The sequence below is a fragment of the Hemicordylus capensis genome, chromosome 1 (assembly GCF_027244095.1).
Source record: "Hemicordylus capensis ecotype Gifberg chromosome 1, rHemCap1.1.pri, whole genome shotgun sequence".
In the NCBI taxonomy this organism is placed as follows: Eukaryota; Metazoa; Chordata; class Lepidosauria; order Squamata; family Cordylidae; genus Hemicordylus; species Hemicordylus capensis.
In genome coordinates this window covers 234,333,968-234,347,493 of record NC_069657.1, presented here as the reverse complement: position 1 = coordinate 234,347,493, position 13,526 = coordinate 234,333,968, and the positions used below count along the sequence as shown (strand labels likewise).

The 13,526-nt window shown below is 44.7% G+C and overlaps 1 protein-coding gene across 2 annotated transcripts in view; it reads left to right on the top strand.

Annotated features, from left to right (window-relative positions):
• Positions 1-13,526, top strand: part of VWC2L (von Willebrand factor C domain containing 2 like) — a 197,617-nt gene that overhangs the window by 171,845 nt on the left and 12,246 nt on the right. The window contains exon 4 of one of the 2 annotated variants that reach the window (XM_053283360.1): positions 2,501-3,914. The exons of the other annotated variant lie outside the window; for it this stretch is intronic. Within the exon in view, the coding sequence (XP_053139335.1) occupies positions 2,501-2,649 (149 nt within the window). The 3' untranslated portion in view covers positions 2,650-3,914. Of the gene's footprint in view, positions 1-2,500; positions 3,915-13,526 lie in introns of those variants that run through there. 2 annotated transcript variants of the gene reach the window in all.

The window sequence follows — 13,526 nt, the reverse complement described above, 5'->3', positions numbered from 1 at the left end:
TTTGCAAGATATAGTATCTCTATCTTGCAAAGTAGGATGTGTAAGTGGGCCATCAATGTGTTACCAAGGAAACCTGAACAGATGTGAATAAACTTTGAATGGAACCTAATCCAAACACTGTAGCATATATGCTGTATCAGCCCAGACTGGTCCAGCATATTCAGGCAAACCCTGTAAGCAGACATTGCATTGAAACAACCACTTACCATGATCATTAACATGGATTTGGGGGTATGTGGTTACCCCTGCATGAAAAAACTCTTTCTTGCCTGGGGTAACATGATCCCTTGGTTAGTTTTTCACGCACAAATAGCCAACTGGGTATGTAATTGACTGTTCTTGGGGAGTGTTGTACTAGGATGCTAGTGACAATGTGCTAACAGCACAAAGTTAGAGACCCACTCACCTCTGAGTTACAGACAAAATGTGTGTTTAGGATCCAGAACTACCCCACAGCAACAACTGAAGGTTAGGAGGAGATGACAGGGCTTGGACTTGAGGTCTTCTGTATACAAAGCATGTGCTTGGCCATGGAGCTACAGCACTGCCAGAGCATTTCCCACCACCACTTCATCACCTCTAGTAACCCAAGATTGTGTTGCAACCCTGAACAGGCCAAGGGAGAGAGTCAGTAGGGTATATCTTAGGCTGGTTTGAGAACAGCCATGAAATGCCTCACCAGGTTTTGGTTTCTGTCCCTAGTCACTAGATGCATAGAAGCTTCCAAACTCCAACTTCTTGAAGGCATTGCCTGTGATTTGCCTTGATTTGTGGCCGTATCCAAAGTGCAGCACAGTTCTGTATATAGGAGTCAGAGATTAACACTGCATGCATGTATATAAACATCTGGGTCATTGTTTTTAGTAAGCCTTTTATGAGCATGAGAATAAAATTCCTGCTGACTTAGAAGCGCCTTGGTTTTTGATATTTTCTCATAAATAAGTTGAGGCTGGGGGAGGGGAAAGATAATAAGCAGATTAGAAAAATCCCCTTTATAAAATAAAATCCATAATAAATCTTGTTTGGAGTATGAATAAATCATTTTTGCCATACATAATTCATTGTTCTCAAATAACAAGCTCAAGACCCCAGAAAGAAAGAGAGCTGGAGGCACTTTCAGGAGCTACATTTTCTGTAGCTCTAAACACGTTTCAAGAGAGCTGTGCTCCTTTACATCAGCAGGGAATTTGACCCCTATCCTTTCATCATAGTGAGGTACTTATATAGGACTGTAATCATTGTAAATTGCCTGCATGTGTCATGTTCATTAGTAGATGTTATCCTCTTAAAACTATTCAGAGAAAAGGCACACTATTCCTATTATATAGGAGGGAACACAGAGGAAGACCTCACACAGGAAATCTATCATTTTTTGCACACTAAATCAAAATTCTGCCACCAGAAAGGCAGCAGTCTGCAAAAACATACAAAGTTGGATGTGCTTCTCAAGTTGCACATCGTGTAGTGTAGTGGTTAGCAATGCCACTAGAACCAGAGAGACCTGGGTTCAAATGCCTGTTCAGCCATGAAGCTTACTAGGTGATTTTGGGCCAATCACTTATTTTTCAGCCTAATCTACCTTTCAGGGTTGTCTACCTTTCAGAACAATGCACACTGTCCTGAGATCCTTGGATATAATATTTCTCCTGTGAACTTAAGTAGGGTTGAGAATATTGATGGTTTTGTCAAGACCTGGACAAGTAGATGAGAATGGAGGAGATAACTAGCGTTTGTTCAGAGTGTGAAACTTGGACCGCCCTCTCCCATGCTAAAAGAAATCCAGCCTCATTCCATATGTTTTTCAGTTCATGCAGCTGGAGGCCAACTGAAACGGCCAGAGGTTCAAATGGCCAGAGGTTCACGGTCTGCTTAGAAGTCAGCTCAGCAGTCTTCACCTTTGTTGTTATTTGCCTTTCTTTATTGATACCACTTATCTTTGCACATGGAACCATAGTTCTAGTCTAAGGGTGGCCATCCTTAGCCTCTCAAGCTGTTGTTGGAGCTGGGCATGATGGGAGTGGAGAGCTAGAGAGCCTGCGGTTGCCCACTCCTGCACTCTCCCCTCCCTCCCAAGGTGGCTGGATCACAAGTTGCTAGGTGGTTGGTTTCAGAAGAAGAAGGTTGTGTTTGAGTTATCAACTTCAACCTGACCTTTGGCCCAAGAACTCTTTCACACTTGTGAGTTGCCCCTAAACATCGCTCTCCATTCTGAAGTGAGGACACTGCCATCCATGGGCATTTCCTCTTGATTCAAGAGTGGACAACCACACCACCATGGTAGCAAGGCCAGACAAGTCACAATGGGTGGGGTACAGCTCAGGGACAAATACAATAGGCACAAGCTAGCCAAAGCTAGCATGGGTAAGCCTCCTCCTCTCTCCGATTGAAACTAATAGGACTTAAAAGCACTAAAGTCCAGCTGGATTGTGCCCAGTGTAAACAAGCCCATATTCCCCGATCTGCTTCCACATTTAATTTATTTATGTGTGTACATTTCCAGGTCCAAACTGCTTTGCAGGAACCACCATCATTCCGGCTGGCATCGAAGTGAAAGTGGATGCGTGTAACATCTGTCACTGTCACAACGGGGACTGGTGGAAGCCTGCTCAGTGTTCCAAACGTGAATGCCAAGGCAAGCCGACTGCATAGGGCAAAGTCCCAAGCAACGAGAAGTGCATATCCAACGTAACGGCTTCTACACTGCACATGTTAAAATCTCCTGCCAGCTGCAACAGGGTCACCAGCAAAATCTTTTAAGGTTAAACAAAAATGAATATTTTACTAACGGGCAAGTTTTCTCACTCTCTCTAAAAGCATACCTATATAGCTATCTAACCTACTTTGGCAAGCAGCACATATCGATGGTGTGGGTTATAAGAAAGCAACATTCGACAGAGCTTCGTCCTCTGGTGATACCTCCAACCTACCGACGGGGGCTTATTTAGCTCTTCCCATCTGTGACATCAATATCATTAATGCTTTTCTGAGTTTCAGCATTTTCCTCTTTTTCTCGGAGCCAGGGTAGTTGGAACATGCAAGCTAAACAAGGATGGGCTGGAAATGAATGCACTTTTTGAAAGCAGCCAGAGAGGGGATGTAGGAAGAAGAAGCATCTCCAAGAAGAATAAAATGGATGCACAGATATACAGTGACCCAGCACCCTAGGAGCCATCTGTATATGTTATGCTTTCTCCACCACGTGGGGACAATCAGATAGAAGAAATGTACACCATAATCACAACAGATACACCCTAAACTATCAGGCTAAGGTATCAGGCAACTGATGTAAGTGGATGACCTCTGTGTCCTTGAAAGAGATTATGGGGCCCACGAAAGTCAACATTTGAGGGCATTCCTCCTCCACACACCCAACTGCCTCCCTACTGCATTACTGATTCTTCCCACCCCACTCCTTTTGCTGTAGCCAACACAAGGGAGGGAAAGGAAGAGGGCACTGCCCCCAGCAGTTCCAGCTTTCTGGATTGGCCCTTCCCTGAGCCTCTACTCAACCACTGGCAGAGGAGGGAGAAGAAGCCCCCTTGAGCTGGTAGAGAATGGCTCCAGGAAGTACCAGCACCTTTTTGCCCTTCCGCAGGTTCTGAGTAATCTCATCTTGAATGCGGGTATTGGAGGAATAACAACAAAAGCCTGTTGGAACAAACCACCAAACACAGGGCTCCCATTCCTGGATAAACATGATGTTGTTTACATGTACCTTTTTAAAAATAACACTTTGGCACAATTATAATCACACTGAATACACATGGCCACCTTAAATTCTTGATGCATTGGGCTTCAGTGAGTTTATCAGGGATTAATTTGACCCAATAAGTCTAGAACCACAGTAAACAGCCCCGGCCTCTAATCTAATTTAATTTAATTCGATTAAATGTCTTTTGCCTCCAGAGTTCAAATTTGATTCTCTCTGCAGTTCCCCTGAGTTATATCTGTGTTTACCCTGTTTCCCTGCCATTGGTGTTTTGCCTCCAATGAATGGTCCTCTGTGCCAGTTCCTGAGCTCGCTGAAGGTAATGGCAGTGTTTTGAGCTAATTCAGTGGGGCCAGACTTTACCTCAGTGCTCCTTCCCCAACAGCATATCTGAATAGGCAACAGCTCTGCTTGCTGGCATTTTCTTTAGGCATTACAATATTTGAAGGAGTAAACATGTTTAACTCCAAAGCCTATAATTCCCAAAGCCACTCTGGAAGACCTTCTGCTATCGTAGGTATGACTAGCTTGCAGCATCATGGAACAAGCTAGAATGGTGTCCATGATTAACATGCCCCACAGTTCCTCTTAAGAGCTGTGTGTGATTTGCCTCATGTTCCATTTGTGTTCCTGAGAATTTTACCAAAAATCTAACCCCACAATTTCACAGATGTCCATACTACCCTGAAGTGAGTTTTCTCATCTCTCATCTCAATTTGTACCATCCTGTTAAGCGATAAGGAGAATTTAACCACACATTCAAATGTAGCTGTGAAATGGTCATTTGTGTCCACTCTAAGTTGAATAGACTATAAATTTTGGCTTGTCTCAGGAGCAGTTCGTTTAAGGGTCAAAACTTTGGAGCCACCAGCCAAACCTGAAGCTTACCAGCCAAAACATGTGTGAATGAACTGGACTCGATAGTTGGTGGCATTTCCATTGAAATCAATGAGTTTTATTCATAGTTGCTTTATGGAGAACTAGATCAAATCCACAATACTCCCACATACACCTTGCTTTGATCATGTGTTTCTGAAGAACATGATCTGAAGAATGTGGAATTCTTCAGATTTTCAACCAAGATCCCATAGAGAGCTACAGAGGACAAGCAGCAAAGTTATAACTGATAAAGTTAGGTGATAACACTTTGTCTCCAACCTCACCAAGTCATGAATCCCAAAGCAGCTAAGATCACTTCTTCTCATGACATAAACATATTTGAGGGTAGGCTCTTCCTAAGTAAAATTCCAACCACCCACCTATTTTATTTGTTGTATTATTATACAGGCTCCACAGAGAATCTATCTATGTGGTTACTAAGAGTCGACACCGACTTGACGGCACTTAATCAATTATACAAGCTGACTTCAGACCCTCCTCCTCCTCCTCCTCCTCAAATGTTCTTGTCCTATCCCTTAGTTATGTCTTTCCCTCCAAACATAACTTTCTTCTAGGTTTTAAAAATTAGTCTTCAATTTGTGGCTATAAGATTTGAGGTGCAAATCAGGAGTAAGGGGCAGAAACAGATGGTGGCCCATAAAGGAGAAGGCAGGTCTTTTCCATTTTGGAATGTCTCCCTGTGTTCCTTTGACAACATCTTACACCAAGCTAAAACCTCTGAATCCAAGCAGCTAGATGTTCAATGATCTGGCTCAGTCAATGTGGTTTCAAGTCAAGAAGAAGATGCAACTGGATATATGTAGTTTTAAGTATAGCCATATAATCATTGAAGGGCAGGTTTGTAAGGGACCAAATAGGCCATCAACCTGAACCCTTGGCCTTTAGAGCAATCCACACCCTATTCCCTCCCCCATGTGCCCAAGCAATGTATGCCAGAGAATAGCGCCCAGTCCAGGCCCTGACACTTCAAGTTACAAGGATGTGGGGTATCAGGATGGCAAAGATCCTTGCCTGGAAGCCTTGGAGAGCTATTGCCAGTCAGAGCAAACAATACTAGAGCAAGCTAGATGTCCAATGATCTGGCTCAGTCTAATACACCTGTATAAACATATAGTAGTATATACATATACCACTAATAGAGAGGCAGGAGCAATCTTCAAACAGTGTTCTGTCTGGTAACCAGTATTGGCATCTCAAAAGCCAGTAAACTCCAGATTTTTGCCAGCCTCCACCCATGACCCACCTGATTTTATTAGACTACATCCATAACCCTTCAAATTTTGCCCAGACCTTCCCTGTTATCTGCTCAGAGAGCCAATATTTTTGAAATGAAAATTGGGCAACCCTAATAAGGGGCCTGCAGAGCCATGCTAATGTCAGTAAGCAAGCTGTCTGTCTCCTTGACTACAGGAGAAGGCAAAAGGAAATATCACAGCAGAGAAAAACAGGGTTGCCAGCCAGTCAGATTTCAGAAAAAGTCGTTCCTAACCTTCATACATCAACCAGAGAGGCCCTAAATGTGAAATTGGATGAGATCATAGGAGGTCTGTGATTGCAACTCTCCCCTTTAAAAAAAATTCTAGAAGAAGTTGTGGGGAGGTCAGATCATGGCTCTGGCACTGAGGGAGGAGAGGTGTAACCCTCCCCGTTCCATGTAAATCCCCTTTTCTGAGTTGCTGTCTGCTTTTGTGGGGGCTGAGGTGGACTATACACATACCATATCAATTCCTGTATATTTTCCCTGTTGGGGCAAATAGCAGCTTGGGAGTATACTTTAGGTTGTGAAGAAGACAGTATTACGGAAAGGGTTAAATAAACTCCTCCCCCAGCAGCATGCCCCTCCTCCTGTGACTGCTTTTAAAGTGGAAGATCAAATCACATGGTCACATCTATCTTGGTCCTGGGTATCAACAAGGTCATTTTGCACTTATGGGATTAGGCCTGGTTTACCCATTACTTTGAGTGGTGTGGTTGCCACTACCTGTTTAATTGTTCCCACACCATCCCAGTAATATGCATATCTTCCACTGGCGGGTGCCTTTCATAGGTTACAGCAGTAATGTGGGATGCACTTATCTCACATTGCCGCCATTGGCTTGCATACTGCGCCACACTTCATCAGCCTTGCAAGAGAGCAAGTGCACAGTTGTGCAAGAGCGTACCATTGTGCAGATGCAGTTGCATGACAAAGGGCCGTTACTTCCAGTGGTCCTCAACTGCAGAGAGAGGAGAGCTGGTCTTGTGGTAGCAAGCATGACTTGTCCCCATAGCTAAGCAGGGTCTGCCCTGGTTGCATTTGAATGGGAGACTAGAAGTGTGAGCACTGTAAGATATTCCCCTCAGGGGATGGAGCTGCTCTGGGAAGAGCGTCAGAAGGTTCCAAGTTCCCTCCCTGGCATTTCCAAGAGAGGGCTGAGATTGATTCCTGCCTGCAACCTTGGAGAAGCCGCTGCCAGTCTGTGAAGACAATACTGAGCTAGATAGGCCAATGTTCTGTCTCAGTATATGGGAGTTTCCTATGTTCCTATGACTGTGCAACTGCATTCACACAATTCTGTGCTCTTTCACAACTGTGCAAATGCTCCATCATTTATTTAAATTATATATTTTTTTTATTTACATAGTCAGACAGGTGTCATTGACTGGTTTGTTTTATCCAGATATCAAGTCCTTCCCAAGGACATCATCATCATCATCATTATTATTATTAGTATTATTATTATTAGCACAGAGTGGTGTACTTGGTTATGGTTATCCTCACAACAACCCTGTGAGGTAGGTTAGACTGAGAGATACATGACTGGCCCAGAGCCACCCAGTGAGTTTCATAGCTGAATGGGGATTTGAACTCAGGTCTCCCTGGTCCTAGTCCTACACTCGAACCACTCCACCACACTGGCTGATGCAGTGTTACACAACATGTGAGCTGCTGTGCTTAAAGGCCCTGCACCAAGGGGGCGAAGCTGGCTGTGCAGCTCCTCCTCATGCTGTTGTCTCCTGGCTGAGAGCAAAGGTGACCAGGGCATGGGAAGAGCACCTGCAACCAGACTCCGCCTTCAAAACCACCCTTCCTTGGATCACCAACTGACAGCAAAAAAAAAAAAAAAAAAGTGAATGTGAGGGGATGTGGTGGGGAGTGGCAGCTTTGCTGAATGTTCCCCAAGTTTGCTTCCTTGGCTGCAGCTCGCACAGCCCTTTGTCCGCCTGCATCATACTATCAGGCAACCCTCCTCTAATATGTCAATTTGCAGCACGGTTGGCACTTCTGCTGTTGTGGCCATTAATTCACAAATGCACATTTGTAAATCATTCATGAGTTGCTTCCCTCCTCTCCGATCCCTCTTTGTGATTTATTCATGCCCACAAAGAGCAGAAACATTCCACACTTTCCATTCACTGTGAAATGCCTTCTGCGGTTTGTTTGGCTTTTCTTTTTCTTTTTCACACAAGTGAGCTAAGACCAATGCAAGCCTGAACATTCTCATTCCCTGGAATAAAAAATAAATGACATACCTAGGCGTTTGAAACACTATGAAAATCTTAAGTGGGGCCATGAAGTATAGCAGCCCATCTATTATTAAAGCCCTACCATGTCCTATTGGGGGGAAAGGGAAGAACTGAAAGAGAAAATGTAATTGGCTGAAATCCATCAAAGGACAAGCACACGAAGAAGAACGGCATTGAGGATTTACTGGGCCGGAGAAGCTTGAATACACTGAGAAGCAAACTTCAGAAAGCAGCTGCTGTTGGCGATGGCGGCTGCTGTACAGGGCCTCTGTCTGCTGGAGGGAAGGAGAAAGTATTTGCTGGAGTTCGTCTGCAAATGTGTTTCTTTTAACACTTCAGACAACACCAGGGGTGTAGCTGTAATTGAGTGGATGGGGCCCCCAGCTCCTGAGCCCCCCCCCCACCCAGCACCAACCCTCCCTATTGTCTTCATTGTCTCCCTCACTCTGAGGGGCCACCGGGGAGAGGGGTGAACACAGGCCCCCCTCTCCCCTAGCTCCGCCCCTGGACAACACCATCTCTTACACAGGGCTTAACTTCCACATAGGAAAAAAGTCTAATTTTAAATGAGCATGAATGTTATTTTCACTCCAACTTAGTTCAACAGGAGAACAGAACCAGAAGAGCTTTCCCCAGAGTCCTTCCTTCAGTAATGCGGGGAGCCACTGAGCCAGTAGAATTTTCTCTTCTGTGCCTCTCTGAGGGTTGATCTACACATTAAGGAGAAATGCATGGTACAGTCCTCCTGAAATGAACCACTTCAGAATGCCAGAGAGAGAGAAACATGATAAAATGCTTTCCTTACACTCTGGTTTCTCTTCAGATCCTGTAAATCTGCTTCCCTTTGTCAAAAACTCCCTTTCATGGGAAAGCTAGCAGGGCAGGGAGGACATGGATTCTTCTTACCTAGCCTTCAGAATACTGAGCATTGGTATGGCTCTTTTCAGAGCACTTAATGAGGCTATTCACTCACAAGTGCAAAACTGGGCTAAAGGAGTCCAGCCTGGTTTTGCACGTGTGCATGAACCACCGGGATCGGGCCCAGTCCCAGTAGCACCATGGCAGCAAATCCGCCTATGAAGCCTCCCTTTAAAACAAGGTTAGTGGGGTGCTTGCTTTTTTTGATCGTCTGTCAGCCGTGGCTGCAAGCCGCTGTGGCTAGCAGACTCAGGGAGCAGAGGGGGAATCCCCATAATGCACCACACACTCGTGCCGTGCATTATTGGAGCTCCAGGGGGCTGGGTGGGGTGACACGTCCTGACACTCTGACCTCCAGAGCAACCAGCAGCAGATGGTAATCATTTGGGCAGGCAATCCACCCACCTAGAGGCAAAGACCTGCCCGTCTGCAGGAGAGGTAAGTTTTTCGAGGCTTCCTCCCCTCACCCCATCTACGCTCTTTCTCTGCTCACAAGGAAGGGCTCAATGTGTATTCTCTTACTGGTATTCTTACAACAATGCTGTTAGGTAAATGTCATCCTCATATTGCAGATGGGGGTGTGGGGGCTGAGGCACAGAGTGAGGAGCTTGCCTAAAGCCACCTAATGAGTGATGATCGTGATTAGATTTAAATCAAGGGCTTCCTGATTCACAGCTCAGTTTATGCCAGAGATACACCATACCAGCCTTCTCTGACATATGCTAGTTTTCTACGTAAAGGGAGGTTTTCTCATGTTGGGAAGCCTTTATGGATTCCCTCCTATATTCTAAAGTGGTACAATCCATGAAGCACTGTCCTACGTGTTTTTTTCTGAAACTCTGGACTGACCCTGGAAGGTACAGGAGCAATTTTCTTGTTTGCATCTTGTCCAGACCAGATTTCCCCCACTTGCACCTTCTCTATAGCATGGTAAAGAGAGATCCTCATAGTTCCCTCTAAATTATGCATGGAGTGGTGAGAGAAATTTTTCCTTCTTTCTCACAACACTAGAACCAGGGGTCATTCAATGAAACTGAAGGTAGGTAAATTTAGGACCAGCAAGAGGAAGTACTGTTTCACACAGTGCATAGTTAATCTATGGAATTCCTTGCCATGGGATGATGGCCACCAGCTTAGATGGTTTTAAAAGGGGCTTAGACACATGGAAGACAAGTTTATCAGTGGCTGCTAGTCTGGTGGCTTAGGGTTGCCTCCAGCCTCAGGTGCAATGCCTCTCAATACCAGTTGCAGGGGAGCAACAGCAGGAGAGAGGGCATGCCCTCATCCTGGGCCACTATGTGAAACAGGATGGTGGACTAGATGGGCCTTGTGCCTGATCCAGCAGGACTGTTCTTATGTTCTTCTTTCCTCCTTCAATAGGAGCTCATAGTAGATTCCTGTATTGAATGGGGAGTTAGACTGGAAGAACTCCAAGTTCTCTTCTAATCCTAATATTTTATGATTCTACAAGGCTGAACAGATTCAGTTACTGCCAGGACTCTTGTGCTATGCTGTGCTGTTAAAGACAGAAGAGTCCTGTCATATACTGAATTTGGCTACCTTGCAAATTCAGGATAGGACAGGGCTTTTCCATCTGTTGGCTGGGGAATCTAAAAACCCTGTGAGAGAGCACTGCAGTTGTCATAGCTCACTTGCCACCATTGTTATGACACTTCTTATGTTAAGACTTTAAAATGGTCATGCTGAATTGTTCTCCTCTCTTCGTACATGTGTAAGAACATCTTGTCTGACTGAAGAAATGGACTTGACTGGCTGTTGCAATTCAAGTTGTGTTGCAATTCATCTGGGAGACAGTCATGTTTATTGCACCTTCTGACAAGATGAGCTACTTATTTATTTCATGTCTATCCTGCCTTTTGGTAACGGCACCCGAGGCGGTACACCTGGGGATACTGGCTGGTCCAGCCACTGGCTAAAGCCAGACCTGCTTAGCTTCAGCACGGGTGATGTGCCCTGCACCTTCAGACCCTGCCCTGCATGTGCAGACTTGAGAATGACTCAGTGGACTCATTCCCTGTCCCATAACTGTAATTCAAGATACTGCCCTGAGGATGGGGGATCCTGGTCATTATCCCTTGATCCATGCTCAATACAGCTGTCCAGAAACCAAACGATGGTATAGCTTCCCAAGGGTGTGTCTATGGTGGAAATGCCTACTACGGTGTGGTGGTGGATGTTGTGCATGAAGGCAGGGCTGTCAAGACACCTCCATATACAAATCCTTCCCATGAGCTAGGAATACCTTGACCTTCCTGTCTCATAAAAGACTATGTTCAATCCTACTCACTGGCGATCAGGCTCAAACTGCTGTGGAAATGCAGGGGATTGCCCAGCTCTTTGGAAAGAGGATGCCTGTCAGCAAGGATCCAGATTTTTTTTTTTTTTTTTTTACACCTTTAAACAATAGTGTGCCTGAAAACTAGTGGGGGGAAACACTCTACTGTAAAAAATGGGATTCTAGAAGACAATATTTGAAAAAATATATTATTAAAAAAATATTTTGTTAAATATAAAGTGTGTTATCCAGCAAACAACGTCTCCGGTGTCCTTCCTCTTCTCCATACCTGCAGGCCTATGTCTCTGATTCTTTATTTATGTATTTGTTTACTTATTAAAATATTGATATTCCTACTTTCCATAAAATGTTCAAGGTAGCTTAAAGCATGATTTTAAAACCTAATCAATAGAAACAGAACCTGATAAGAACATTTTAGCAAAGAACTGTCACAACAGCTTAACATATATTTCTCCTGGAAAAAGAGTTCTCAGACCTGCATTCCCACATGTTGGACTACAGCTCCCATCATACCCAGTCATTGTGAATAGGGGTGATGGGAATTGTAGTCCAACAACATCTGGGGACCCAAGTTTGAGAACCTGTCTTAAGCCACTTTAAATCAGCCCAAAGTGCTTCTGAAAAGCCAGATGTTGGCCATACACCAAAAGGCTAGCAATGAGGAAGATACATGAATCGCTTTGAGAAGATACATGGATCACCTATGTGACAGCATAGCATTTCACATCCTAGTTGCTGCAGTCAAAGGGACCTTATCTGATATTCCTAGCTGGATAATTCAGACAACAAGGATGAGAATGATCAGCAGGCTCTCAGTTGTTGAATGAAACATACCTCCCCGAGCTGCCCCCACATGATGCCGGCACACACATGGCCTCCGTGCATGTGTGGAGGCCATGTGCATGTTGGCATCGTATGGGTGCAGCTAGGGGAGAGCACTGCTGGCACGTGAAGATAGCTGGGAGGAGCACCACCAATTCAGGAAGTATTGACGAGTGGTAGAGGAGCACGTATACACCTGCTCTCCTCTGTTTTAAAGGGGCCGGGGATTGAATTGGGGTGGATGACATCATCACAAACAATGCCACTGAGGTGTCCCTATGTGTCACTCACTACAACTGAACCAAATTTGGTTCAAATTGGTTAGGCAGTCCACAGGTTAGCCTGCTTGTGCCTCAACCGTGCAAGCATCCGCCATCTGGATTCAGGGTAGATAACATCCTTTCAAACTATGTGCTTGAGCCATCCCTATGTGTCCCTACACCTGTAGAAAATTTGGTTCAAATTGGTTAGGTGGTCCACAAGTTAGCCCATTTGCACCTCAAATGTTCACACATCTGCCATCTTGAACTGGTGTGGATGACATAATCACAAACTATGCTGTTGAGGTGTCACTCTCTGCAATTCCACCAAATTTGGTCCAAAGCAATTAGGTGGTCTACAAGTTAGCCCACTTGTGCCTCAAAAGTTTATGCATCTGCCATCTTGAATCGGGGTGAATAACATCATCACAAACTATGCCCTTGAGATGTCCCTGTGTGTCCCTACAACTGTACCCAATTTGGTGAATATTGGTCCAGGCATTGCGAAGTTGATGTTGGGGGACACATACACAGACACACAGTTGGACACAAAACACACACACACACAATCACACACACACACAGAATGTCAGGTGATCTCAAAAGCTTAAAACAGTATAAAATGATTAAAACAATTATGATATAAAACCTATTAAAATTAATTAAAATCTTGAAGAAAAAGGAGTCTTTTTAAAGGGTCTTAGGGGTCTTTTTAAAAACAGACAGAGATGGAGAAACTCAGGAAGTGCATTCCAGAGCCATGGGGTGGTCACAGAGAAGGCCCGGTCCCAAGAAGCCACCAAATGAGCCAGTAGTAGCCGTAACCAGAGCTCCCCAGATGATCTTAATAGGTAAGAGGGTTCATGACAAAGGAGGCGCTCTCTTAAATACCCTGAACCCAAGCCATGGAGGGCTTTATAGCCAGCACTTTGTATTTTGCTTGGAAACATATCATTAGCCAGTGCAGTTCTTTTCAGACTGGTATTATATGGTCTCTTTGGGTTATCCCGGAGACTTGTCTGGCTGCTGCATTCTGCACCAGTGTAGTTTCCAGACTATGTACAAAGGCAGCCCGATGTAGAGTGCATTATAG